The 26,790-nt window shown below is 35.5% G+C and overlaps 1 protein-coding gene across 1 annotated transcript; it reads left to right on the top strand.

Annotated features, from left to right (window-relative positions):
• On the top strand, nt 1-26,790 carry LOC140161645 (dehydrogenase/reductase SDR family member 11-like). Its single transcript, XM_072184944.1, has 7 exons — nt 1-99; nt 482-658; nt 1,419-1,513; nt 21,924-22,050; nt 23,941-24,027; nt 25,854-25,919; nt 26,752-26,790. The coding sequence occupies exons 1-7, from the start codon at nt 1-3 to the stop codon at nt 26,788-26,790; spliced, it is 690 nt and encodes a 229-aa protein (XP_072041045.1).

The raw sequence follows: 26,790 nt of genomic DNA, 5'->3' as shown, positions 1-26,790 counted from the left end.
ATGGAATATCGTTGGGTGGGTAGAGTGGCTCTGGTGACTGGTGCATCTGCTGGCATTGGTGCTGCTATTGCCAAACGATTCGCTCAGTTGGGTTTGCAAGTCGTCGGATGTCAAGGTACAAAACCGCGTACAAACATCAATAAGTAAATGTATTATATTAAAACATTATATATTATATCGTATCGTATTGATGAGTGTGTTGGTGGTGTTATTGTTCGTTTTGGTGGGGTATATAGTTCTTGTTGCTGGTGTTTATTAAGTGGTGGTGCCTGGTGGTGGTGGTGCATGGTGGAGGTGGTGGTGGTGGTGGTAGTGTGCATGGTGGTGGTGGTGGTGGTGCCAAGTGGTGGTGGTACATGGTGGTGTTCACGTTGATTGATCAATATTAGGAACTCTAGATGCAGGACTGGAAACAAAATAATATTTCTCTTCAATATTATTGAATAGATCTAATCTTGACGGTGTATGGGCCGCATTATAGTTGTGGTGGCCGTGGCGGCGCGGCAGTGGTGTAACCCAAGAGAAGGAAATCCTGTCTATGTTCAAAGAAATCAAAGAGAGATATGGCGGAGTTGATGTGTGTGTTAATAACGCTGCCTTAGGTCATCCAGCTACCATCATAGATGGGAAGACAGAGGATTGGAAGAATATGTTTGATGTGAGGAATTGGATGATACAGATAGACAGCTAAATGATTGGTATTCATTGATTGAATAGCTTGCTTCTTCCGAATGTAACATTGGATCATATTGAAATGACCACAATTTATAGTTTTATAACCATTAAGTTTTATTTATCCACAAACTAGGTGGGTTATATTTTGATAAAGCGGTCTTATCAACTGGTGCGTACCAATCATTTTGATACAGCTTGAACTTCATGTATATTCATTTTATTTGTAGTCCTCGTTATCATCGTCATCATCATCGTCGTCATCATCCTCATCTTCCATCATCGCCCGGGGGGCCACTCACATATATGGTCTGTACGCATGCATGACCAAAAAAAAAGTAAAAAGGGGTGCTGTTTTAGGCAAGGCAAGTTACGCGCGTGACGCATTAAAACTCTAAAAAACACTGATTTTCAAGAATAAGGGTAGTTTTCTGAAACTTGTTTAGGGTACCTTTTCAAATTTCGAGTCCAAAAAGGGTACAATTGTTCATTTTACTAGCCAAAAACTCATTAGGGGGTAAATTCTATATTAAATTAGCTTATTAAGGGGCTAAATTAGATGGTAGTAAATCATTGTCATTATCATCAACAGCAGAAAGTTAACAACAATAAACATGATAACAACAACATTTATCATCAACAACATCGTCGTCATCTTCGGTTATCAGAGTGCGAATGTGTTAGATTAATGTTCACAAATCTCGTTTCAAAATAATCTTAAAATGGCAACTTGTGTCCCTCTGTAGGTCAACGTTCTGGGGTTGTCAATATGTACGAGAGAAGCTGTCAAGTCTATGAGAGAAAGGAATGTCGACGATGGACATATCATTCATTTGAATAGGTACCCAGCAAACACAAAACGTTTTCGACATCATTCGCAAAAGGTTATAGAAGGTTGTCAGAAAACGTTTAAATGTCGGGTTATATAAAGGGTATATTAAGAGTATAAAACGTTTTCATAACCTTAAAAAACATTTTTTGATAATCTACTACTCAGCAAACAAAAATGTTTTACAAAAAAAACGTTTATATGTCGGGTTATATAAAGGGTATAAAAACGTTTTAATAACATTCCAAAAACATTCTTGAAAACTTGATACAAAACATTCTAAACAAAATGTTATTTTGGGGTTGAAAAAATATTTTGCGAAAAATGTTTGCCCAAAATATTTTCAATAACGTTTTGAAAACGTTTTCATGACCTTTATATAACCCGACATTTAAATGTTATTAAACGGTTTTGAAAAAACATTTTAAGAACATTTCTGTGTTTGCTGGGTTCAAATATTTTAACATAATGTTATTTAAGTATTGATACAATATTTGGCAAAAATGTTTGCAAAAATAGTTTACAATAACATTTTTTGAAAACATTTAAAAATATTTTTGTAGTGTGTTTTCATACAAAACGTTTTAAAACGTTATCATGACCTTTATACAACCCGACATTTTAATGTTATTAAAACGTTTTTACTAAACCAAAAGCCAAAATATAACTTATTTTAAACGTTTTTAAAACGTTTTTGTGTTTGCTGGGTAGACACCTGGCTATCATTTGCATTTTAAGCGTGTTAAAAAAACAAAAACCCAAATGACCATCGGGGATGAAGGTTGGAGAAATCATTCTAAATTTTGTCCATGGATCAGATATTAAAAACCATCTTTCATGAAGGTGATAATTCTTATCCCAGTGTTTCAAGATGAAAATTGCCTAATGTTACCGATTTAGGCATTTTGGCAACTTTGGGACATGTGAGCCAAGAATTACCACTTTCATGAAAGATAGTTCATCATATCTGATGCATGGACCAAATTGATTTCTCCAACCTTCATCCACGAAGTTTATATTCCGTGATTCTACAAAGTAGAATCTCCTCTCCTCTTCCTCCCACCCCGTCTTTTATTACACAGCCGTGACGTTAGTCACGGCTGTGTCTTTTTTCTTACAGGTTCTTTCTTTCTTACAAGCCGACGACAAACGTCGGCTTGTACTGTCTTCTTGGCGTTCTTCTTCTTCTTCTTCTTCTTCTTTCTTCTGTCGACCACATTCGTACGTATAACTCAGTCACGGGTTGACGTATTTTAACTAAACGTTGTCAGAAGGACCGTTGGCATTGCCCGCACATGTCATATGACTTTGAACTACGTGTGACCTTTGACCTAGATAAAGAGGTCAACAATGTGATTTTTCTTCAAAATGTATCTTCTCCTACAAACAACATGCGATGATGACACGGTTTGGTCACATGACTCGTCTATGGTCGGTGTATATAGGGTGTTCATTGATAAGGGGTCAAAGGTCATTAAGGGGTCATTTCCGGTTACAGTCTGAAAAACTTGTAAATAATATTTAAAAAATCACTGTCTTTACAAATTACATAGCAGAGTGTCGCCATTAGCACACATGCATTGCTACTAGACGGGGTCCTTAGGATGCCTACAGTTTTGGGGTCAAAGGTCATTAAGGGGTCACTTCCGGTCAAAAAACAAAATTATCAAAAATGTTCAAAAAATTTTATCTCAAAAGATAAACAGACCAGAATAATATAACCATCATACATGAATTAGTGTTCCCTGATGTATGCATGGTATTTTTATTTTGGGGGTCAAAGGTCATTAAGAGGTCACTTCCTGTTTTTAGCTGAATAACTTCAAGAATTTTTATCTCAAGAACTAAATATGTTAGAATTTTTTAATTAAACTACTACAATGCATTTTGTCGGTGTACATAAGGTTTTTTTTTCATTGAGGTCAAAGGTCATTAAGGGGGTCAAAAGGTCAATCAAAAAAAAAAATCCATGTATAAGTTCCGATTAAGCTGAAATTCACCAGGAATCTTTCTTATGACATCCTAAGCGCAATGCAAGAGCAGTTGACCCCATCCGTGACCCAAGGGTCAAGTTATAGGGGTCAAAGGTCAAATTTCGAAATTGGTCCAATCGAGCTCAAATTCAACAGGAATTATTCTTACGACATTCTAAACATGTTAAAAATATTTATGACCCAAAAGGTCAAAGTTTAGGGGTCAAAGGTCAAATTTCTAAATTGCTCAAACTTGACCCATCAACAGGTCGGCTTGTGTGTCATGTCTCGCATGACAATTTCTATATAGCTCTTGTTTCTTCTTTCTTCTTTACACAGCCGTGACGTTAGTCGCGGCTGTGTCTTTTTTTTCTTACAGGTTCTTTACACAGCCGTGACGTTAGTCACGGCTGTGTCTTTTTTCTTACAGGTTCTTTCTTTCTTTCTTTCTTTCTTTCTTTCTTTCTTCTGTCAACCATTACATTTACTCTAGCACTCACATGCTTGCATCAATTTTGACCTAACTTAGTCACAATGATCACTGACCGTGCCCCTACATGTCACATGAAACTCGTGGGGTCAAAGGTCATGCAGGGGTCATAGGGGTCAAAAACGTGATTTCAACTAAAAATGCATCTTCTCCCACAACTTACGTAGGACAGCAACGTCACTTGCACTCATGCATTGTCATTACCCAGCGTCTATGTGATGTACACAGATTTGAGGTCAAAGGTCATTAAGGGGTCACTTCCGGTATAAAACGAAATATCATCAAAAAATTTTATTAGCTAAGATAAACATAGGACAGTAACGGTATGTTCACATATGAATTGTGGTTACCCAGTGTATATGTGGTATTTTTTTTATTTTGGGTCAAAGGTCATTAAGGGGTCACTTCCGGTCAAAAACGTGATTTCAACACAAAATGCATCTTCTCCCACAAATTACGTAGGACAGTGACGCCACTTGCACACATGCATTGTTACTACCCAGTGTCTATGGGGTGTACAGAGATTTGGGGTCAAAGGTCATTAAGGGGTCACTTCCGGTATAAATCGAAATATATTCAAAAAATTTATTAGCTAAGCAAAACATTGGACAGTAACGGTATGTTCACACATGATCTGCAGTCACCCAATGTATACGTGGTATTTTTTTATTTGGGGTCAAATCTCATTAAGGGGTCACTTCCGGTATAAAACGAAATACCTTTAAAATGCATCTTCTTCCACAGATTCTGTAGGACAGTGACGCCACTTGCACACATGCATTGTTATTATCCAGTGTCTATGGGGTGTACACAGATTTGGGGTCAAAGGTCATTAAGGGGTCACTTCCGGTATAAAACGAAAATCTTTAAAATGCTTCTTCTTCCACAAATTACGTAGGACAATGACGCCACTTGCACACAGGCATTGTTATAACACAGTGTCTATATGGTGTACACACATTTGGGGTCAAAGGTCAGTAAGGGGTCACTTCCGGTAGAAAACGATATACCTTCAAAATGCCCCTTCTGCCACATAAAGCATAGCAAAGTGATGCCACGTGGACACGTGCATTGACATTTGCCAATGTCTATGGGTTTTCATATATTTTGGGGTCAAAGGTGATTAAGGGGTCACAACACGGCTGTGTTCGTGGTCTTAGACCACAGCTAAGTCTAGTTCTTTCTTCTTCTTTACACAGCCGTGACGTCAGTCACGGCTGTGTCTTTTTTCTTACAGGTTCTTTCTTTCTTCTTCTTTACACAGCCGTGACGTTAGTCACGGCTGTGTCTTTTTTCTTTCTGGTTCTTTCTTCTTTCTTTACACAGCCGTGACGTTAGTCACGGCTGTGTCTTTTTTCTTACAGGTTCTTTCTTCTTCTTCTTTCTGTCAACCATTACATTTGCTCTAGCACTCACATGCTTACATCGATTTTGACCTAACTTGGTCACAATGATCATTGACCATGCCCCTACATGTCACATGAAACTCGTGGGGACAAAGGTCACGCAGGGGTCACAGGGGTCAAAAACGTGATTTCAACTAAAAATGCATCTTCTCCTACAACTTACATAGGACAGCAACCCCACTTGCACACATGCATTGCTATTACCCAGTGTCTATGTGGTGTACACAGATTTGGGGTCAAAGGTCATTAAGGGTCACTTCCGGTATAAAACGAAAAACCTTCAAAAATTTTTATTAGCTAAGTAAAACATAGCACAGTAACGGTATGTTCACATATGATCTGCAGTCACCCAATGTATATGTGGTATTTTTTTTACTTGGGGTCAAAGCTCATTAAGGGGTCACTTCCGGTATAAAAAGAAATACCTTTAAAATGCATCTTCTTCCACAAATTATGTGGGACAGAGACGCCACTTGCACACATGTATTGTTATTACCCAGTGTCTATGGGGAGTACACAGAATTGGGGTCAAAGGTCATTAAGGGGTCACTTCCGGTAAAAAACGAAATATCTTGAAAAAATTTTATAAGCTAAGTAAAACATGGGACAGTAACGGTATGTTCACACGTGATCTGCAGTCACCCAGTGTATATGTGGTATTTTTTTATTTGGGGTCAAATCTCATTAAGGGGTCACTTCCGGTATAAAACGAAATACCTTTAAAATGCATCTTCTTCCACAGATTCTGTAGGACAGTGACGCCACTTGCACACATGCATTGTTATTACCCAGTGTCTATGGGGTGTACACAGATTTGGGGTCAAAGGTCATTAAGGGGTCACTTCCGGTATAAAACGAAAACCTTCAAATTTTTTTATTTGCTAAGAAAAACATAGGACAGTAACGGTATGTTCACACATGAATTGTGGTTACCCAATTCATATGTGGAATTTTTATTTGGGGTCAAATGTCATTTAGGGTCACTTCCGGTCTGAGACGAAAAACCTTCAAAATGCCCCTTCTGCCACAAATAACATGGCAAAGTGATGCCACGTGCACACATACATTGACATTAGCCAATGTCTATGGGGTTTTCATATATTTTGGAGTCAAAGGTCATTAAAGGGTCACAACACGGCTGTGTTCGTGGTCTTAGACCACAGCTAAGTCTAGTTCTTCTTTCTTCTGTCAACCATTACATTTGCTCTAGCACTCACATGCTTACATCGATTTTAACCTAACTTGGTCACAATGATCATTGACCATGCCCCTACATGTCACATGAAACTCGCGGGGTCAAAGGTCACGCGAGGGTCACAGGGTCAAAAAACGTGATTTCAACTAAAATGCATCTTCTCCCACAACTTACGTAGGACAGCAACCCCACTTGCACACTTGTATTGCTATTACCCAGTGTCTATGTGGTGTACACAGATTTGGGGTCAATGGTCATTAAGGGGTCACTTCCGGTATAAAACGAAAAACCTTCAAAAATTTTTATTACCTAAATAAAACATAGCACTGTAACGGTATGTTCACATATGATCTGCAGTCACCCAATGTATATGTGGTATTTTTTTATTTGGGGTCAAAGCTCATTAAGGGGTCACTTCCGGTATAAAATGAAATACCTTTAAAATGCATCTTCTTCCACAGATTCTGTAGGACAGTGACGCCACTTGCACACATGCATTGTTATTACCCAGTGTCTATGTGGTGTACACAGATTTGGGGTCAAAGGTCATTAAGGGGTCACTTCCGGTATAAAACGAAAAACCTTCAAAATTTTTAATTAGCCAAGTAAAACATGGGACAGTAACGATATGTTCACACATGATCTGCAGTCACCCAATGTATATGTGGTATTTTTTTTATTTGGGTCAAATCTCATTAAGGGGTCACTTCCGGTATAAAATGAAATACCTTTAAAATGCATCTTCTTCCACAGATTCAGTAGGACAGTGACGCCACTTGCACACATGCATTGTTATTACCAAGTGTCTATGGGGTGTACACATATTTGGGGTCAAAGGTCTTAAGGGGTCACTTCCGGTATAAAACGATATACCTTCAAAATGCCCCTTCTGCCACAAAAAGCATAGCACAATGATGCCGCGTGTGACACGTGCATTGACATTAGACAATGTCTATGGGGTTTTCATATATTTTGGGGTCAAAGGTAATTAAGGGGTCACAACACGGCTGTGTTCGTGGTCTTAGACCACAGCTAAGTCTAGTTGCACAGCCGCCATCGGCGCTGTGCATTGTTTTTACCGCGTTCTTTCTTCTTTCTTTCTTTCTTCTTCTGTCAACATCATAATCAGCCATCGCAGCCACATGCTTTCAGGCATGTTGACCATACTTGGTCAGTAGAACCGTTTGGTGGTGCCACAGATGTCACATGATCAACTTCCGGTCAAATGTCATCCACTTCCGGTCAATGGCTAAAACTTGGATTTTCACTAAAAATGCTACTCCTCCCACATATTACATAGCATCGTGACGTCACTTACACACATGCATGATCTATATTCATTGTCTAAAAGTTATACCACAAAATTTGGATCAAAGGTCATTAAGGGGTCACTTCCGGTAAAAGTCTGACAAATTTGTAAAAAATATTCAAAAAATCACTGTCTTTACAAATTACATAGCAGAGAGTCGCCATTAGCACATATGCACTACTACTAGCTAGGGTCTTTAGGATGCCTACAGTTTTGGGGTCAAAGGTCATTAAGGGGTCACTTCCGGTCAAAACCAAAATGATCAAAAAAGTTTAAAAATTTTTTATCTCAAAATGTAAACAGACCAGAGTAATATAATCATCATACATGAATCAGTGTTACCTGATGTATGCATGGTATTTTTATTTTTGGGGGTCAAAGGTCATTAAGGGGTCACTTCCTGTTTTAATCTAAATAACTTTAAGAATTTTTATCTCGACAAATAAACAAAATAGAATTTTTTAATTAAAATTTGAACAATGCATTTTGTCGGTGTACATGTGGTTTTTTTTCCATTGAGGTCAAAGGTCATTAAGGGGGTCAAAAGGTCAATCATAAATTTTAAAAAAATCAAAATCCATGTATAAGTTCCGATTAAGCTGAAATTCACCAGGAATATTCCTTATGACATCCTAAGCACTATGTAATATTTTTGCGGGGTCAAAGGTAATTAAGGGATCACTTCCGGTTCTCACAGATTCGGGGTCATAACTCATTTGTCACTGCTGGCTGTGCATCCTCGCGGTCGCAGGCGAACGCAATCAGATCTCGTTCTTCTTACACAGCCGTGACGTTAGTCACGGCTGTGTCTTTTTTCTTACAGGTTCTTCTTTCTTCTTTCTTTCTTCTTTCTGTCAACCTTTACATTTGCTCTAGCACTCACATGCTTACATCGATTTTGACCTAACTTGGTCACAATGATCATTGACCATGCCCCTACATGTCACATGAAACTTGTGGGGTCAAAGGTCACGCAGGGTCACAGGGGTCAAAAACGTGATTTCAACTAAAATGCATCTTCTCCCACAATTAACGTAGGACAGCGACCCCACTTGCACACATGCATTGTCATTACCCAGTGTCTATGTGGTGTACACAGATTTGGGGTCAAAGGTCATTAAGGGGTCACTTCCGGTATAAAATGAAAAAACCTTCAAAAAATTTTATTAGCTAAGTAAAACATAGCACAGTAACGGTATGTTCATATATGATCTGCAGTCCCCCAATGTATATGTGGTATTTTTTTATTTGGGGTCAAAGCTCATTAAGGGTCACTTCCGGTATAAAAAGAAATACCTTTAAAATGCATCTTCTTCCACAAATTATGTGGGACAGAGACGCCACTTGCACACATGCATTGTTATTACCCAGTGTCTATGGGGTGTACACAGATTTGGGGTCAAAGGTCATTAAGGGGTCACTTCCGGTTTAAAACGAAATACCTTCAAAAAAATTTATTAGCTAAGTAAAACATTGGACAGTAACGGTATGTTCACACATGATCTGCAGTCACCCAATGTATATGTGGTATTTTTTTATTTGGGGTCAAATCTCATTAAGGGTCACTTCCGGTATAAAACGAAATACCTTTAAAATGCATCTTCTTCCACATATTCTGTAGGACAGTGACGCCACTTGCACACATGCATTGTTATTACCCAGTGTCTATGGGGTGTACACAGATTTGGGGTCAAAGGTCATTAAGGGTCACTTCCGGTATAAAACGAAAAACCTTCAAAATTTTTTATTTGCTAAGAAAAACATAGGACAGTAACGGTATGTTCACACATGAATTGTGGTTACCCAATTCATATGTGGTATTTTTTATTTGGGGTCAAATGTCATTAAGGGGTCACTTCCGGTCTGAGACGAAAAACCTTCAAAATGCCCCTTCTGCCACAAATAACATGGCAAAGTGATGCCACGTGCACATACATTGACATTAGCCAATGTCTATGGGGTTTTCATATATTTTGGGGTCAAAGGTCATTAAGGGGTAACAACACGGCTGTGTTCGTGGTCTTAGACCACAGCTAAGTCTAGTTCTTTCTTCTGTCAACCATTACATTTGCTCTATCACTCACATGCTTACATCGATTTTGACTTAACTTGGTCACAATGATCATTGACCATGCCCTACATGTCACATGAAACTTGTGGGGTCAAAGGTCACGCAGGGGTCACAGGGATCAAAAATGTGATTTCAACTAAAAATGCATCTTCTCCAACAACTTACGTAGGACAGCGACCCTACTTGCACACATGCATTGTTATTACCCAGTGTCTATGTGGTGTACACATATTTGGGGTCAAAGGACATTAAGGGGTCACTTCCGGTATAAAACGAAATACCTTTAAAATGCATCTTCTTCCACAGATTCTGTAGGACAGTGACGCCACTTGCACACATGCATTGTTATTATCCAGTGTCTATGTGGTGTACACAGATTTGGGGTCAAAGGTCATTAAGGGGTCACTTCCGGTATAAAACGAAAATCTTTAAAATGCTTCTTCTTCCACTAATTACGTAGGACAGTGACGCCACTTGCACACATGCATTGTTATAACACAGTGTCTATATGGTGTACACACATTTGGGGTCAAAGGTCAGTAAGGGGTTACTTCCGGTATAAAACGATATACCTTCAAAATATCCCTTCTGCCACGTGCATTGACATTAACCAATGTCTATGGGGTTTTCATATATTTTGGGGTCAAAGGTGATTAAGGGGTCACAACACGGCTGTGTTCGTGGTCTTAGACCACAGCTAAGTCTAGTTCTTCTTCTTTCTTCTGTCAACCATTACATTTCCTCTAGCACTCACACACTTACATCTATTTTGACCTAACTTGGTCACAATGATCATTGACCATGCCCCTACATGTCACATGAAATTTGTGGGGTCAAAGGTCACACAGGGGTCATAGGGGTCAAAAACGTGTTTTCAACTAAAAATGCATCTTCTCCCACAACTTACGTAGGACAGTGACGCCACTAGCACACATGCATTGTAATCATCCAGTGTCTATATGGTGTACACAGATTTGGGGTCAAAGGTCATTAAGGGGTCACTTCCGGTATAAAACGAAATACCTTCAAAAATTTTTATTAGCTAAACAAAATATAGGGCAGTAACGGAATGTTCACATCTGATATGCAGTTACCTAGTGTATATGTGAAATTTTTTTTATATGGGTCAAAGGTCATTAAGGGGTCACTTCCGGTATAAAACGAAATAACCTTTAAAATGCATCTTCTCCCACAAATTACGTAGGACAGTGATGCCACTTACACACATGCATTATTATTACCCAGTGTCTATGGGGTGTACACAGATTTGAGGTCAAAGGTCATTAAGGTGTCACTTCCGGTATAAAACGAAATAACTTCAAAAAACTTTATCAGCCAAGAAAAATATAGCACAGAGACGGTACATTCACTCATGAATTGATGTTACTCAGTGTATGCGTGGTATTTTTTATTTGGGGTAAAAGGTCATTAAGGGGTCACTTCCGGTCTGAGACAAAAAAGCCTTCAAAATGCCCCTTCTGCCATAAATAACATGGCAAAGTGATGCCACGTGCACACATACGTTGACATTAGCCAATGTTTATGGGATTTTCATATATTTTTGGGTCAAATGTCAGTAAGGGGTCACAAAACGGCTGTGTTCGTGATCTTAGACCACAGCTAAGTCTAGTATTACCTCTTTATTCTACAAGTGTTGAATTTAAAAGAATTGCATACTTTTAAACACTAGCACATTAACACTTTAAACTTATATTATTCCAAAAAAAATGAACTATGATCCACTTTAACAATGTTAACCCATATCTCTGCACAGTTTATCTCTAACATATCCTGTGTTTTTGGATAGCTATTGTAGCCAACCAATCCTGTGGTTAGAGGCTAGGAAATGGTTCCAAACATCAAATACCCTCGTTTGTATGCCTTTATCTAATCCTGTTTCACATGACAACTATTTAGCCCATTTAAGGGGAGACTGAACTTGTAAATGTGATTTTCCAAATTACTTAACCTATGGACTTCATATTTGGTGGAATGGTGTATCTATTAATTTTTTTATCTTTTAATTTTCAGGCAAAAAAAAAATTTTTATATGCGGTTGCTATGGTAACGGACGCAATATTTGTCTTTTAATGGGGGAGTCTGCGCGCAGTCTTTTAAAGTAATTATCAGTCCTATAGTGACCAAAATGTGGTAGGTAGGTCTCTGACATGTCTATCTAAACTTACTCAGAGCGGATTTTTGATAGAATGTCAAATCAGTGCGTTGCGATGCGTTAAATATTGTAAAATCTACATTTTTGGGAAAAATACGAAATTTAGGTCGTTTCCATAGTTACGAAGGTTAAATTCTAAATTGGTTCCGAATATTTCAAGATATATATGCCAATGACATATATACCAAATTGTTGATTGATCGGAGAAAAGCTGCGCGCAACCTCTCAACCTGCGTAAAATCGTAATTGGCAGAAAACATGTTTTTAAGTCTAGAAACACTAAATATGCAAAACGATTGATAATTATGCAAATTTTCTATTCTAAAACCATACTATTAACTGTGATAATAATTTTAACAATTAAAATCAACATTTACATTACAAATCAATGCCAAATTAATATCTATTTATCTTTTAATTTGTTAAAAATCGACCCTTGAAAAACAATATAATACAAAAGAAATGTAATTTACTTTACGTATTACTAAATCGGTAGAAATGTGTGGTAATGGTGGATTAAATTTTTTTTAAACACTTACAATCAGTCATAACCAATAGTTTCAACAATTAGACAGCATTTACATTGAAAATGGATTCAAAGGGCATATACACTCCTAAAAAGAATTAAAGGATCAGTTGAATATAATCAGCATTTTTGAAAACATTAGATATAATGATAATATTATTGATAATTGTGCTTGATCTTTCATTACATCACTTGTTCCATAAAGGCCCGGTCACACTATGACGAATAGTGGTGAACGGCAAGCGACGTTAAGCTGCGAATTGCAATTTTGAATTTACCGCCACTCATCGTGGGTTACCGTTAGTTGTCGCTGACGAATCCGTCAGCGACCGCAGACGGCCGCAATTATTCGTCTGAAAATTTTGTGACGACAAAAAAGTAGTTGTGATTCCGTTCCAATTTCGTTGGAGACCGCAACCCTCATTTCTTTGACGTTTCAATACCGTGGGAAGCCGTCTCTAGTCGTTTTGAGGTCGTCACAATTTCGTTGGTAGTCGTTGTCAACGTCCATTGACGAATAACCAACGGCAGGCGACGTCACATCTCGAACCCTGACGACACGTTGCGGCAAGCAACGAAATTGTAACGATCTTGGTGCGACAGTGACTTGCGAATTTTGTCCGGAGAGTGACGGATATTGTTTGCGAGTATTGAAACGGTGGTCTGCGATGGGTTACGATTTTTAAACGATGGTCAAAGATTTTAAACTTTTGTGCGATTCATGAGATAGATATATGCATTTGTAGGATTGTAGAAATTAATCAAGTCTTTTTTTATGGTCGTTGACAACGACTACCAACGAAATTGTGATGACCTCAAAACGACTAGAGACGGCTTCGCACGGTATGGAAACGTCAAAGAAATGAGGGTTGCGGTCTCCAACGAAATTTGAACGGAATCACAACTACTTTTTGGTCGTCACAAAATTTTCAACATGTTGAAAATTTCCCGACGAATAATTTCGGCCGTCTGCGGTCGCTGACGGATTCTCAGCGACAACTAACGACAACTCACGATGAGTGACGGTAAATTCTAATCAAGTCTTTTTGTGCGATGTTTGACGTTTTATTGACGTCAGTTCGATTTCAATAGACTACCCGGCACGATGCAATTTTAAAGTTCAGAAGAGCTGAAATGCAAAAGGGCTTACGTCCACCCCTGACAAAAATTGAGATAGCACCAGTTTTGCATACAGTGTAACTAGAGCTACCCAATGATACCATTCTTTTGTTGCAAAAGGCTTACATCCTACAGTAATAGCCCATTGAAATGTAAGTTGTTTTGCAAAAGGGCTTACATCCAATCCACTTGAGTTGCAAAAAGGCTTGTATCCATGAACACTGCCCCCTATTGAATAAGTGACCTATTAACCAATTAGAGATCGAGTTTGATATCATATGACTGGTCAGCTGGTCATTGTATTGATTGTTTATGTCCATTACACACACCCCACCAGCTATTGCCCTGTGCGTGTGTGGTGTTTGTTTACTTAGATTTTACAACTTTTCTAATTAAAAAGTATTAATCAATACTGGTTTGAAGATGTCATATTTCCTATAATATCAAAATACTATTCTGTAGGTCTTAAACTTTATAACTTTTGTATGGTAACTAATAATAAGAAACCAAGTTGTAGGCCTATAAAATTAAAAGAACAATTTTAATGTTTCCTATAATAAAAAAAACTATTTTGCAGGTCTTAAACTTTATAACTATTTTATATTGTATGCCTAAATAATATTAATAAGAAACCAAGTTTTAGGCCTATAAAAATAAAGTAACAACATTTTAATGTTTCCTATGAATATCAAAAGACTTCTGTATGATAACTAATATTAAGAAACCAAGCTGTAGGCCTATAAAATCAAAAGAACAATTTTAATGTTTCCTATAATATCAAAATACTATTTTGTAGGTCTTAAACTTTATAACTATTCTATATTGTTTGCCTAACTAATATTAATAAGAAACCATGTTGTAGGCCTATAAAAATAAAGCAACAACATTTTAATATTATATTTCCTATATTAGGCCTATATCAAAAAACTAGTATGGAGATCTGTTAAAACTTTTTAACGTTTGTATGTTGTATAACTAAATAATAAGAAACCAAGTTGTAGGTCTTTTAAAACTTTATTTTTAACCATAAAATTAAAATAATACAATTTTAATGTTTCCTATAATATCAAAAGACTATTCTTTAGGTTTTATTTTATAACTTTTGTATAACTAAATAACAATTTTGTATGCCTTTAACTAACATTGTAATAACAAGATTATTTACTTTAAATAATTTAATAATGTATGACAACCATACACCACATTATACACATTACTGGTACTGTTATGTAAATTAAAGGTGGAAGTATAACAATGCTGTGTTTCAATGTCCTTTTGTTTCCTTGTTGCTATGCTACCCACTTCATGTTCATCAAGGATGTAGGTGATCAAGTTTAAGGACCTATAGTTCTAATTTTCATCCAGGTATCCCGTTAAGATTAGAATGGACTCTTGTTCAAGCTTGAAAAATAATATTAATGATTTAAAATAATTGTTATTAATTTATACAAAAGTGTAGAATGCCAATGTGACTAACCTTAATCGGCATTTGGTTTTTGATGGATATGTGCGTTTATGAAATGTCATGGCTATTACTATTATTTTTTTAATTTTATTAATAATTATTATCATTAATAATAATTATTTTTATTACTCTGCCCCCCCCCCCACACTCAAAATAATTGGGGGGGGGGCGAGGGGGCTTTTGATTCCTTCTATCATAGTCAAAATGGTGATTCCTTCAAGCATAGGCCTACTTGTATGCCTGGTTATAACAGGTCAAGTACATGCATGTCATATTGGTTCCATCAACTTAAATCATCAAACTATGGCAGCCCCTCCCCAACCTACCCCCCATCCAGAGTGGGAAGAGTTTGACCAAAATAGTTTGGTTATATTGTCTAGGGACTAGTTGTAACTATTACTAACACCAGTTACTCAAAATTGTGTAAAACATGCTCGTATTACCTCAAATATTATAGGCATACATTGTAATAATCCAAAAAAAAATGTGCCCCCCTATTTTTGACCAAGGATGAGATTAAGAAACAAAATATGTTTTGATGTACTTTATGTATTAATTATGTCATGTGTTTGAAAAAATAAAACCAACTTGAGTCAATAAATTGCTTTATTATGTAATTTTGGGTGACTTGTGTTGCAAAAAGGCTTACATCCATGATTTCCATCGATTTGTGTAGCAAAAAGGCTTACATCCACATTTCTGAAATTTTAATTACCCAAATTAATTACAAAAACATATCACTGATTTGCCAAAACGTGTTTTTATATTAGTATTTACATGCTTTATCTTACCATACCCATAATAAATTTATTACATTAAAAAAAAAATTCAAAACAGTTTTTTGTGTTTTTCTCAGAACCAGAAAAAGTGGATGTAAGCCCTTTTGCAACTCAGCTCTTCTTTATTTATTTATTTTTATTTATATAAAAAGAAAATAATATCAATAATAATCAAAAATATTAATATTTCTGATTATTATTGATATTGATGATAGTATTTTTTATCATTATTGATATATTGATTGATATAATAGTTTGGATTATTATTAATATTGATTTTCATATTTTGATTCCTATTGATATTTGAAGACCATAGTGGATAATGTACTCAAGTGCCATTTTGGCGAAAATGAGTTATTGACTGTTTTGAAGTCTTTGGGGTTTAGCAATTTTTTTCTCAAAATTTTGGCCGATATGACCCCTCAGAAATAGGGGTCACGTGAGGGGTCAACTGGGGTCAAATTTTCAAATTGGTCTGATCACTATCAAATTAGTGTCAAATTGCTCGTTGTGTCATAAGGATTACAAAAATATATGGTTTGTCATATCTACAACATTTAGTTAAGGAGTTATAAGCTCAAGGTCAACCAAAGGTCAAACGAGGTCAAATTTTAAGCAACATCCGGTTTACACAAATGATACATCAAATTGTTCCTCTCTATATGGGCATTCCAAAAATATATACTTGTAACTTATATTGCCATTCAATTTTGAGAAAAATCCATTTGTTTACAGCTGACCACTGATTGTAGTGGAAAAAAGACTCAAGTGCAAGATATCGATTATCGATTATAGAAAATCAATAAGTAACAATGTATTAATTTATAGCTGTAAAAGAATAATAGTTAATATAAAATTACTCCTGCAAGTTTTAGTACAAAATAATAAAGTTTGTGATCAGCAGACAAATTTCAAAACTTTAGATCCCATTTTCTCAGAACTAGTATTTTGGCACGTGAGCACTTCTTCCACTACAGTCTTCATTTATATTAATTTTTTCGATTATTTTTGATATGTGTAAATATTTTTTATTATTATTGATATTGATATTAATATCTTTGATTATAATAGGCCTAATTGATATTGATATTAATATCTTTGATTATAATAATTGATATTGATGTTAATATATTATTGATATAGATATTAAAAGTTTAGATTATTATTTATATTGATTTTACTATTTTTTATTATTATTATTTATATTGATTTTACTATTTTTTATTATTATTATTGATATTTATATTGGTTTTTTTATATTATTATTGATATGTGTAATATTTTTGATTATTATTGATATTGATGTTAATAATCCTGATTATAATTGATATAGATAATAATTTGGATTATTATTACACAGCCGTGACGTTAGTCACGGCTGTGTCTTTTTTCTTACATGTTCTTTCTTCTTCTTTCTTTCTTTCTGTCAACCATTACATTTGCTCTAGCACTCACACGCTTACATCGATTTTGACCTAACTTGGTCACAATAATCATTGACCGTGCCCCTACATGTCATATGAAACTTGCGGGGTCAAAGGTCACGCAGGGGTCACAGGGGTCAAAAACGTGATTTCAACTAAAAATGCATCTTCTCCCACAACTTACGTCGGACAGCAACCCCACTTGCACACATGTATTGCTATTACCCAGTATCTATGTGGTGTACACAGATTTGGGGTCAAAGGTCGTTAAGGGTCACTTCCGGTATAAAACGAAAAACCTTCAAAAATTTGTATTAGCTAAATAAAACATAGCACAGTAACGGTATGTTCACATATGATCTGCAGTCACCCAATGTATATGTGGTATTTTTTTTATTTGGGGTCAAAGCTCATTAAGGGTCACTTCCGGTATAAAAAGAAATACCTTTAAAAGGCATCTTCTTCCACAAATGATGTGGGACAGAGACGCCACTTGCACACATGCATGGTTAATACCCAGTGTCTATGGGGTGTACACAGATTTGGGGTCAAAGGTCATTAAGGGGTCACTTCCGATATAAATCGAAATATCTTCAAGAAAATTTCTTAGCTAAGAAAAACATAGGAGAGTGATGGTATGTTCACACATGAATTGTGTTTACCCAATGTATATATGACATTTTTTTATTTGTGTTCAAAGGTCATTAAGGGGTCATTTCCGGTATAAAATGAAATACCTTTAAAATGCATCTTCTCCCACAAATTACGTAGGACAGTGACACCACTTGCACATATGCATTGCTATTACCCAGTGTCTATGGGGTGTACACAGATTTGGGGTCAAAGGTCATTAAGGGGTCACTTCCGGTATAAAACGAAATACCTTCAAAACATTTTTATTAGCTAAGTAAAACATTGGACAGTAACGGTATGTTCACACATAATCTACAGTCACCCAATGTATATGTGGTATTTTTTATTTGGGGTCAAAGGTCATTAAGGGGTCATTTCCGGCATAAAACGAAATACCTTTAAAATGCATCTTCTCCCACAAATTACGTAGGACAGTGATGCCACTCACACACATGCATTGTTATTACCCAGTGTCAATATGGTGTACACAGATTTGGGGTCAAAGGTCATTAAGGGGTCACTTCCGGTATAAATCGAAATATTTTCAAAAATTTTTATTAGCTAAGAAAAACATAGGAGAGTGATGGCATGTTCACACATGAATTGTGTTTTCCCAATGTATATATGGTATTTTTTTATTTGGGGTCATAGGTCAAGGTCATTAAGGGTCATATCCGGTTTGACACAAAAAACTTTCAAAATGCCCCTTCTGCCACAAATAACATGGCAAAGTGATGCCACGTACACACATACATTGATATTAGCCAATGTCTATGGGGTTTTCTTATATTTTGTGGTCAAAGGTCATTAAGGGGTAACAACACGGCTGTGTTCGTGGTCTTAGACCACAGCTAAGTCTAGTTGATATTGATTTTACTATTTTTGATAATTGTTCATATTGATGTTAATATATTTGATTATTATTGATATTGATATTTTTGAGTGGATGACGGACGATAAGCAACGAAAGGCGACGAACGTGAAAATCACAAAATGTTGACGGCAAAGCGACGACAAAAAGAGCAAAAACAAGATTCGGTGACGAGTGGGAACGACCTTTAGCGACAACACGACGGCAAGGGACGAAAGGCTGCGGCAGGAAACGGAGACTAGCGACCAAATCCGGACGTTGTCTGGGCGATGAGTGACGAAGTCTGGACGGAGCCCGACAACAAGCAACGAGGTCAGACGGCTGGCAGCGGATTTGCTTGCGGCAAGGAACGGCAGCTGACGGTGGATTGCGGTGATGATGACGTGACTCAGCAGCCGACATCAAAGCCTGTGTGTGTGCGGGTCGTATAGTCCCCTTTGGCGTTCCCACTCTTCACAACGTTCTGATCATCCACTCAAAAATATCAATATCAATAATAATCAAAAATATTAACATCAATATCAACAATAATCAAAAATAGTAAAATCAATATCAATAATAATCCAAACTGTTAATATCTATTTCAATAATAATCAAAAATATCAACATCAATATCAATAGTAATCAAAAATATTACACATATCAATAATAATAATAAAAAATTATATAAATATCAATAATAATCAAAAATAGTAAAAGCAATATCAATAATAATCTAAACTATTAATATCTATATCAATAATTATCAAAAATATTAATATCGATATCAATAATAATCAAAAATATTACACATATCAATAATATTCAAAAATATTACACATATCAATAATAATATAAAAACCAATATAAATATCAATGATAATCAAAAATAGTAAAATCAATATAAATAATAATCTAAACTTTTAATATCTATATCAATAATAATCAAAAATATTAACATCAATATCAATTATTATAATCAAAGATATTAATATCAATATCTTTTAGGCCTATTATAATCAAAGATATTAATATCAATATCAATAATAATAAAAAATATTACACATATCAAAAATAATCAAAAAAATTAATATAAATATCAATAGGAATCAAAATATGAAAATCAATATTAATAATAATCCAAACTATTATATCAATATCAATATATCAATAATGATAAAAAATGTTAATATCAGTATCAATAATAATCAAAAATATTAACATCAATATCAATAACAATATCAATAATAATCAGAAATATTAATATTTTTGATTATTATTGATATTATTTTCTTTTCATATGAACTTTAAAATTGCATCGTGCCGGGTAGTCTATTGAAATCGAAGTGACGTTTACCAACGACTACCAACGAAATTGTGACGACCTCAAAACGACTAGACACGGCTTCGCACGGTATGGAAACGTCAAAGAAATGAGGGTTGCGGTCTCCAACGAAATCTGAACGGAATCACAACTGATTCTTTTGCCGTCACAAAATTTTCAACATGTTGAAAATTTGCCGACGAACGCGACGAATAATTGCGGCCGTCTGCGGTCGCTAACGGATTCGTCAGCGACAACGGCAGCACACGGTGAGTGACGGTAAATTCAAAATTGCAATTCGCAGCTTAACGTCGCTTGCCGTTCACCCCTATTCGTCATAGTGTGACCGGGCCTTAAGCTGCAGACAAAATTCACTCATTACAAATATCTGCCATCACCCACATCATGAGGGGAGGGAGGAAAATGGAGGCCAAAATTGAGATTTTGAATCCATTTTTCAAACGTCATCACGGTCAAGGTGGGTCTATACGTCACATTAGGGTATAAGATGCCCTCAATGTATCATCGGGGTGGGGAAAGTCATTTATTTATTGTCAAATCAGTGCAACGGAGTAGGTTAGATGAAAATTGAAAGTTAGAACAAATTAATACTAGTACTACATCTGATCCGTGTCTTTTATAAAGCCTGGTTTAAAGTTGGTTTACTTCCACGTGTGTCGTAGTTGTTTGTCTGTTTGGATTGTTCTATGTTTTTTCACGGCAGTGAAATAATGTCACTTGCCCCCACATCTCATATGCACAGTTCATCCCTTACATATCCTGTGTCTTGAATACCTAGTGTAGCCCACCAACCCTTTGGTTAAGAGGCTGGGAAATGATACCTAATATCTCATACCCTAGTTTGTATGCCTTTATCTAATCCTGCCCCACATGACAAGCACTATTTAGCCCTTAAATCTGGCAGTGAGTCTCTTCAGTGTAGGAAATTGTTGGCCTTTTTTATAAACATGTTTGCATTTGGCTTATAGCCATCACCTGACAATACACATAGCTGATTGGTTAATCAAAGCTAGGTAGGCATGTCATGGTCAGTATACTGAATGTTTACTTTGTGATTAGGCCTATCTGTATAGAAAACTATGCAGCAAGTTACAATGGACGATTTACTTCAGAAAAAAGTTCAATATAACTATATTGCACAAAACTAAGTCCATTATCTTTAGTTAATTGAATGTTTATTGACTCTTGCAATAACCCAGCAATGTGTGTATGTCTTCAATAGCTATTGTAGCCCACTAGTGTGGTTAAGAGGCTAGGAAATAATTCCTAATATATAATTGTATACAATTTTCTTCGTAGCTATAGCCAAATTTGTTTCCTGTAGGTGGCTTAAAAACCTAAATGCAAAATGAGATCCTGCAGGTGGCTCCGGGAGGTGGCTTAAAAAACTAAATGCAAAATGAGGTTTAAAAAAATTGTTTTCCAGAGTCAAGACACGGGTATCATTATTAAGCCTCATATCACTTATTTATTGTCGAATAAGTGCAGAGTAGGCTAGATATGAATATTAAATGTTAGACCAAAGTAACTCAAAGTACATGTACTATACACCTGATCCGTGAACTTGTCTTTTTTAAAGACAAATTCTTGTTATCTGTGCAATAGGTTTGACTTTCTTCATTCCATACTGAATAGACCTATATGTTTGGTTATGATTTTATCAGTGTTGTAGGTCATATGATTGTCTCTGGTCCGTTTCACGTTTACTGCGCCAGTAAATTTGCAGTGACTGCCCTGACAGAAGGTCTGCGCCAAGAATTACGGGAAATTAAATCTCACATTAGAGTCACGGTAAGTATATTGACTATTAGTCGTGTTTACTGCCCAAGTAAAATATGCAGTGCCAGTGACTGCCCTGACAGAAGGTCTGCGCCATGCATTACCATTTGATTACGGAAAATTAAATCTCACATTTGAGTCGCGGTAAGTATATTGACTATTAAAATATTTGAGAATTTTCCATATTTTTGTCTTAACGTGTACTTTGTTTCTTTCATAATATTTGTTGTGTATCCTGTATAATGCAATATTCGGCCATTTGGCCGTGATGATGGGCAGGTTATAAAATCATGTCATATTACTGTAAGTCATGTTTACACTGCCAGTAAAACAAGAGTCATGGTAGGCCTAAGTCTATCATTTTTGCTTATATCGTATTTTAGTTGAGTATTTAAGGGCCTACTAACAACAACTACTGATACAACTTAGAGGAGCCTACAGTCTCAGACAATAACTCCATAAAAGGTAAATAAATTTGGAGAAGGAAGCAGTGGCGTAGCCAGGTTTTTGGAACCGGGGTGGAGCACACTTTAATATACCGACGAAAATACTTTTTGCCGACGGAAGTTGTCAATTGTTGACCCCAATGTTTTACGCTCAGTGCGCCCAAGAATCTAAAAAGTAGGCCTACTACGACAACTGGGTCTACAGCTGGGGCGCAATGTTGCAGCATGACTACAGCTGCTACGTAATAAAAACTCATTTTAAGGATTTACTTATATATACAGAGTGTCCCAGAATGCTCTATACCGTGTTTGAAAAAAATATTAAAAATATATAGTCAACAGTGTATCTAATTTTGATAAATGCAATACAATGGCACACATGTCATCTACTTATTCTGTGACTTTCATGGAAATAGCTTGATTCGTTTTGGCGTGACATTGATATTACTAAAATGAACGAAAACTGCATTTGTGTAATTTACAGCGTAAAGGCATCATACCACACGGATGCTTTATCACCATCGTCAAGCCGTGCTGGAGAAATCCACATTCTTTTATAGGAAATACATCAAATTTGGCACAGATGTAGAATGAACAACGCTGAACAATTCTTGATATGGAATTAAGTGAAACATTTCAATATAACTTCAGATATTTAGGTTAAAAAACATACTTTTATGTAATTTTTAGCACAATTTTTATCCAAAAATGTCATTGTTACAGAGAATATAACTTCCTCAAGGATCCTCCGCAGTCAATTTTAATCTTCTCCTTTACGTAGCTGTCGGTTTGCCCATATACTGTGGACATAAATAAATGTTACGACACTAAGGACAAACATTCTCTATACTTTTATGACAAATCAATCTTTGCCGACTTTAAAATGATGAAACTCAGACACCGTAATCTTCAAAACTGCCAACAAAGAAACAATAGTATAGGGTCACTCAAGCGTAACAAATCATTTATTCCATACAAGGATTACTTCGTAACATCATAAATAATCGATAGATATAGACTATTTAGGAAAGTAAGAACAAAAGTATCTGCATAACATTTTCCAAATAACTTTGCGCTGAACAGTTAGTAATTTTACAGATTTTCAAAATAGGTTGTTTTGTGAAAAACCCGAATTCACCAATTTTACGCAATATTCTGTAACTTCTATTAAAAACGTCAAATTTCTAAAATCTAAAATTTCTAAGAAAGCTAAATAGATGTAGATATTAGAATTTAAAACAATACTACCAATACTAATGCCCTTCATACCTTAAAAAATTCAACTTTCCCGGTATAGATCATTCTGGGACATCTTGTCGATTTATTATTTTCATTTAGTTATTTATTTATTTGCATTTTATTTACTAATTTCTTAACTTGTTATTTATCATTGTTATTCATCATTATTAATTTACGTTATTTTTGTTATTCTTTTATTGCATTATTATTCTTGCAGGCCATTTGTCCGGGATGGACCAAAACTGAATTTCCACTTCGAGCTTTAGGCCAGGAAGCAGCTCAGGCCATTTACACCACGGTGCCTGTGAGTTTATAATTAAGGTGGTATTTGAGGCATAGTGAAAGTGCTCTAAGCATGTTTTAAACAGATTAATTGAGCAGAACAAAGCTCACTTATGTCTTTTGTTTGAAGGAAATCGGACATACGGTTTTCAAAATATATCAATTTATATTTTCTTTGTATGTTATTGTTTTTTTATCAATAATTAATCAAGTTAATGAGCTAAAATGACTAGAGAAGCTCATAATTAATATGTAATTTTTTGCCAATATTTTGCTAAAAATTCATGCATAAATGTTCAGCGTACTTTTATTTTGCATACGTTTCCTTGAAACTTGGCCAAAGTGTTTCTAATATGTTCTAATGTATTATATAGTGAAGGTACCCACTAATTTGCATAATTAATTAGCATTTACGCAAATTACCGCATATGAGAGCATATCAGAGATATCGAACGAAGAATGTCCTTTCGATATCAATTTTAATTCACGATTCACATTTTATGCCAAGTGATTAAAATTTGATATTTTTGATATCTAACAGTCCTCCACGGTTGTTTGATGGGATCATTTATTAGTTTTTCAAACAAAACATCATGTACAACTAAAATTTATGCTTAAACAGCTAAAATTGATATCATGCTATTGTATACAGAATGCTTTTGAGTCATTCTCAACTTTAATTTCCCCTCTTTTACAAAATTATTCACTTTTATAGCAGTATTAAAGCTTTTTCGGATATAAATGTATCTATTAATGACAAAATTGGTGGCGCTATTTAGTTACTAAAAATTACTCTTTCAAGCTTTTAATACAAATAATTCCTTTTATTGTTTGATAAAATATGTTTATAAAATTTCCTTTTTGCTTTTTCACCTATTCCAGGTGTTTTAATGTCAGTATTAATCTCCTACCCCTTGCAAATAAAGAAATATTGTTTAGGATAAATAGCGCCATCTATAGTTTGCATTTAGTGAATAATGAAGCCAATTCTATATATATACATCAAACAACCGTGCCTCGAAGTAAACTTTATAAATCTTAATCTAACGATATGTACTTACAGTGTATGTAGCTGGGATGAAAAACCGACGATCAGTTGAAATTTTGACCTTTTGTATTGAAGATATGGATTTGTTTCCCCAAAGCACAAACAAACTTAGGTCTTTTTGGGAAGAAGTATATATCTTCAATATGAAAGGTCAAAATGTTCAATTGATCGTCGGCTTTTCATCCCCCCTAAAAATTTAAAAATATCAAATTTTGATAATTTGTCATAATATTTGTATTATATCGCGAATTCTCAAGAAATCTAAATTATTTGATATCAGAAGGACATTCCTTAACCACTGAGTTGGTGGACTGCAATAGCTAGCTATTCAAGATACATGGATTAACTCTGTATGAGATATGGGTTGGTGAGCTGCAATAGCTATTCAAGACACACAGTATATAAGGGATAAACTCTGCATTATGAAATATGGGTTCACATTAGGAAATGAATTTGGAGAAAACCTTCTGTTAATAAAATACTATGCTGAGCCACCAGCCTGGGTGGCTCACGATCCAGTAATTTCAGATGATTGAGCTCAGTAATACAACAAAGAATGTCTTCCAATTCATGAAAACAAATAGATAATCAGCTTATCGGATTAAAAGCTTAGCGGGAAGGTATTGCTGCTCAGCGAGTGTTTGTAATTATCAGAAGGTTTTCTCCAAATTCATTCTCTAATTAAGTGAAACAGCGGCAAAGCTGGTCAAATTTTGATAGGTGCGATTTCTTAATCACTTAAATATTCCATTGTACTTTATTATATACATCGTAATAGGCCCCATGTTATCTTTTTACAGAGTCTTGAAGTCGATGATATTGTCAACGCAGTGGTCTACGCCCTACAAGCACCACTTCATGTGCAGGTATGATTGTGTGTATTTGGACCAGGGTTGTGTGATTTTTATATCAATTGTAAACAATCAATGATGTTTTGGTCAAATAATTATTTGCATTAGCCTATTTTTATGTGCTCTTTTTTATCTTGTAAACAGGCCTATACACATTTAGCGCAATACTCGATAGTTAGGATATGTGCTTACTATCGAGCGCTTTTAAAACATGCAAAAACGAAGTGCCCAATCCACAAAAGTGTAAAGGGTTTTGAGCAAATCATCGATACACATAGTTATAAACGAACAAGTAAACCTGCAAATGTGTGTCTCAACCCCATTAGCTCAATTGGTAAACATGTAAAGCGCCGGACTTTGGTACAATTTCATGTTTTCAAAAGCGCTCGATAGTAAGCACATATGCTAACTATCCAGGTTTTACGGTATGACAATAATGACAGTCTTTCCAAACCACCGTTATTATCAACAAACCGAATAAAAAAACTGGCAAAAATTGCATTGATCATTTCATAGCGAGTGTGTAGAAGAATTCAAATATCACAGATATACTTTTGTAGGTCCTGTGGTTTTTGACAACATTTGTGCAAAACGTACATAACTCATTCACAACAATTTAAAGCAAGTTTTCAAAGTATATGATTTGTAGAATGAACTTTTGCAAAACATGAAAGTCTTATTTTTCAATAATATATTGATTTAGAAATTTTTTTATGCTGCTTCGACCAACAATACCTTGTCTACCCTTAAAGGTGAACTGAACATCTATACTTAAGTATATATTTTAAGTAAATAAATTATTCGTTTTAATTTGTTTTAATTTAATTTTTGTCTTATTTTCTTACAGGTGCATGATATTCTGATTCATCCGCTAGAACACGACTAG

This window comes from Amphiura filiformis, chromosome 10 (assembly GCF_039555335.1).
Source record: "Amphiura filiformis chromosome 10, Afil_fr2py, whole genome shotgun sequence".
In the NCBI taxonomy this organism is placed as follows: domain Eukaryota; kingdom Metazoa; phylum Echinodermata; class Ophiuroidea; order Amphilepidida; family Amphiuridae; genus Amphiura; species Amphiura filiformis.
Note: the sequence above shows the minus strand (reverse complement) of the source record. Positions and strands in the feature narration are given on the sequence as shown.

Coding starts and splice junctions, on each gene's coding strand:
- LOC140161645 (XM_072184944.1), top strand. CDS start 1: ATGGAATATCGTTGGGTGGGTAGAGTGGCTCTGGTGACTGGTGCATCT. Junction 100..481: donor TCGCTCAGTTGGGTTTGCAA/GTCGTCGGATGT, acceptor GCCGCATTATAG/TTGTGGTGGCCGTGGCGGCG. Junction 659..1,418: donor ATTGGAAGAATATGTTTGAT/GTGAGGAATTGG, acceptor GTCCCTCTGTAG/GTCAACGTTCTGGGGTTGTC.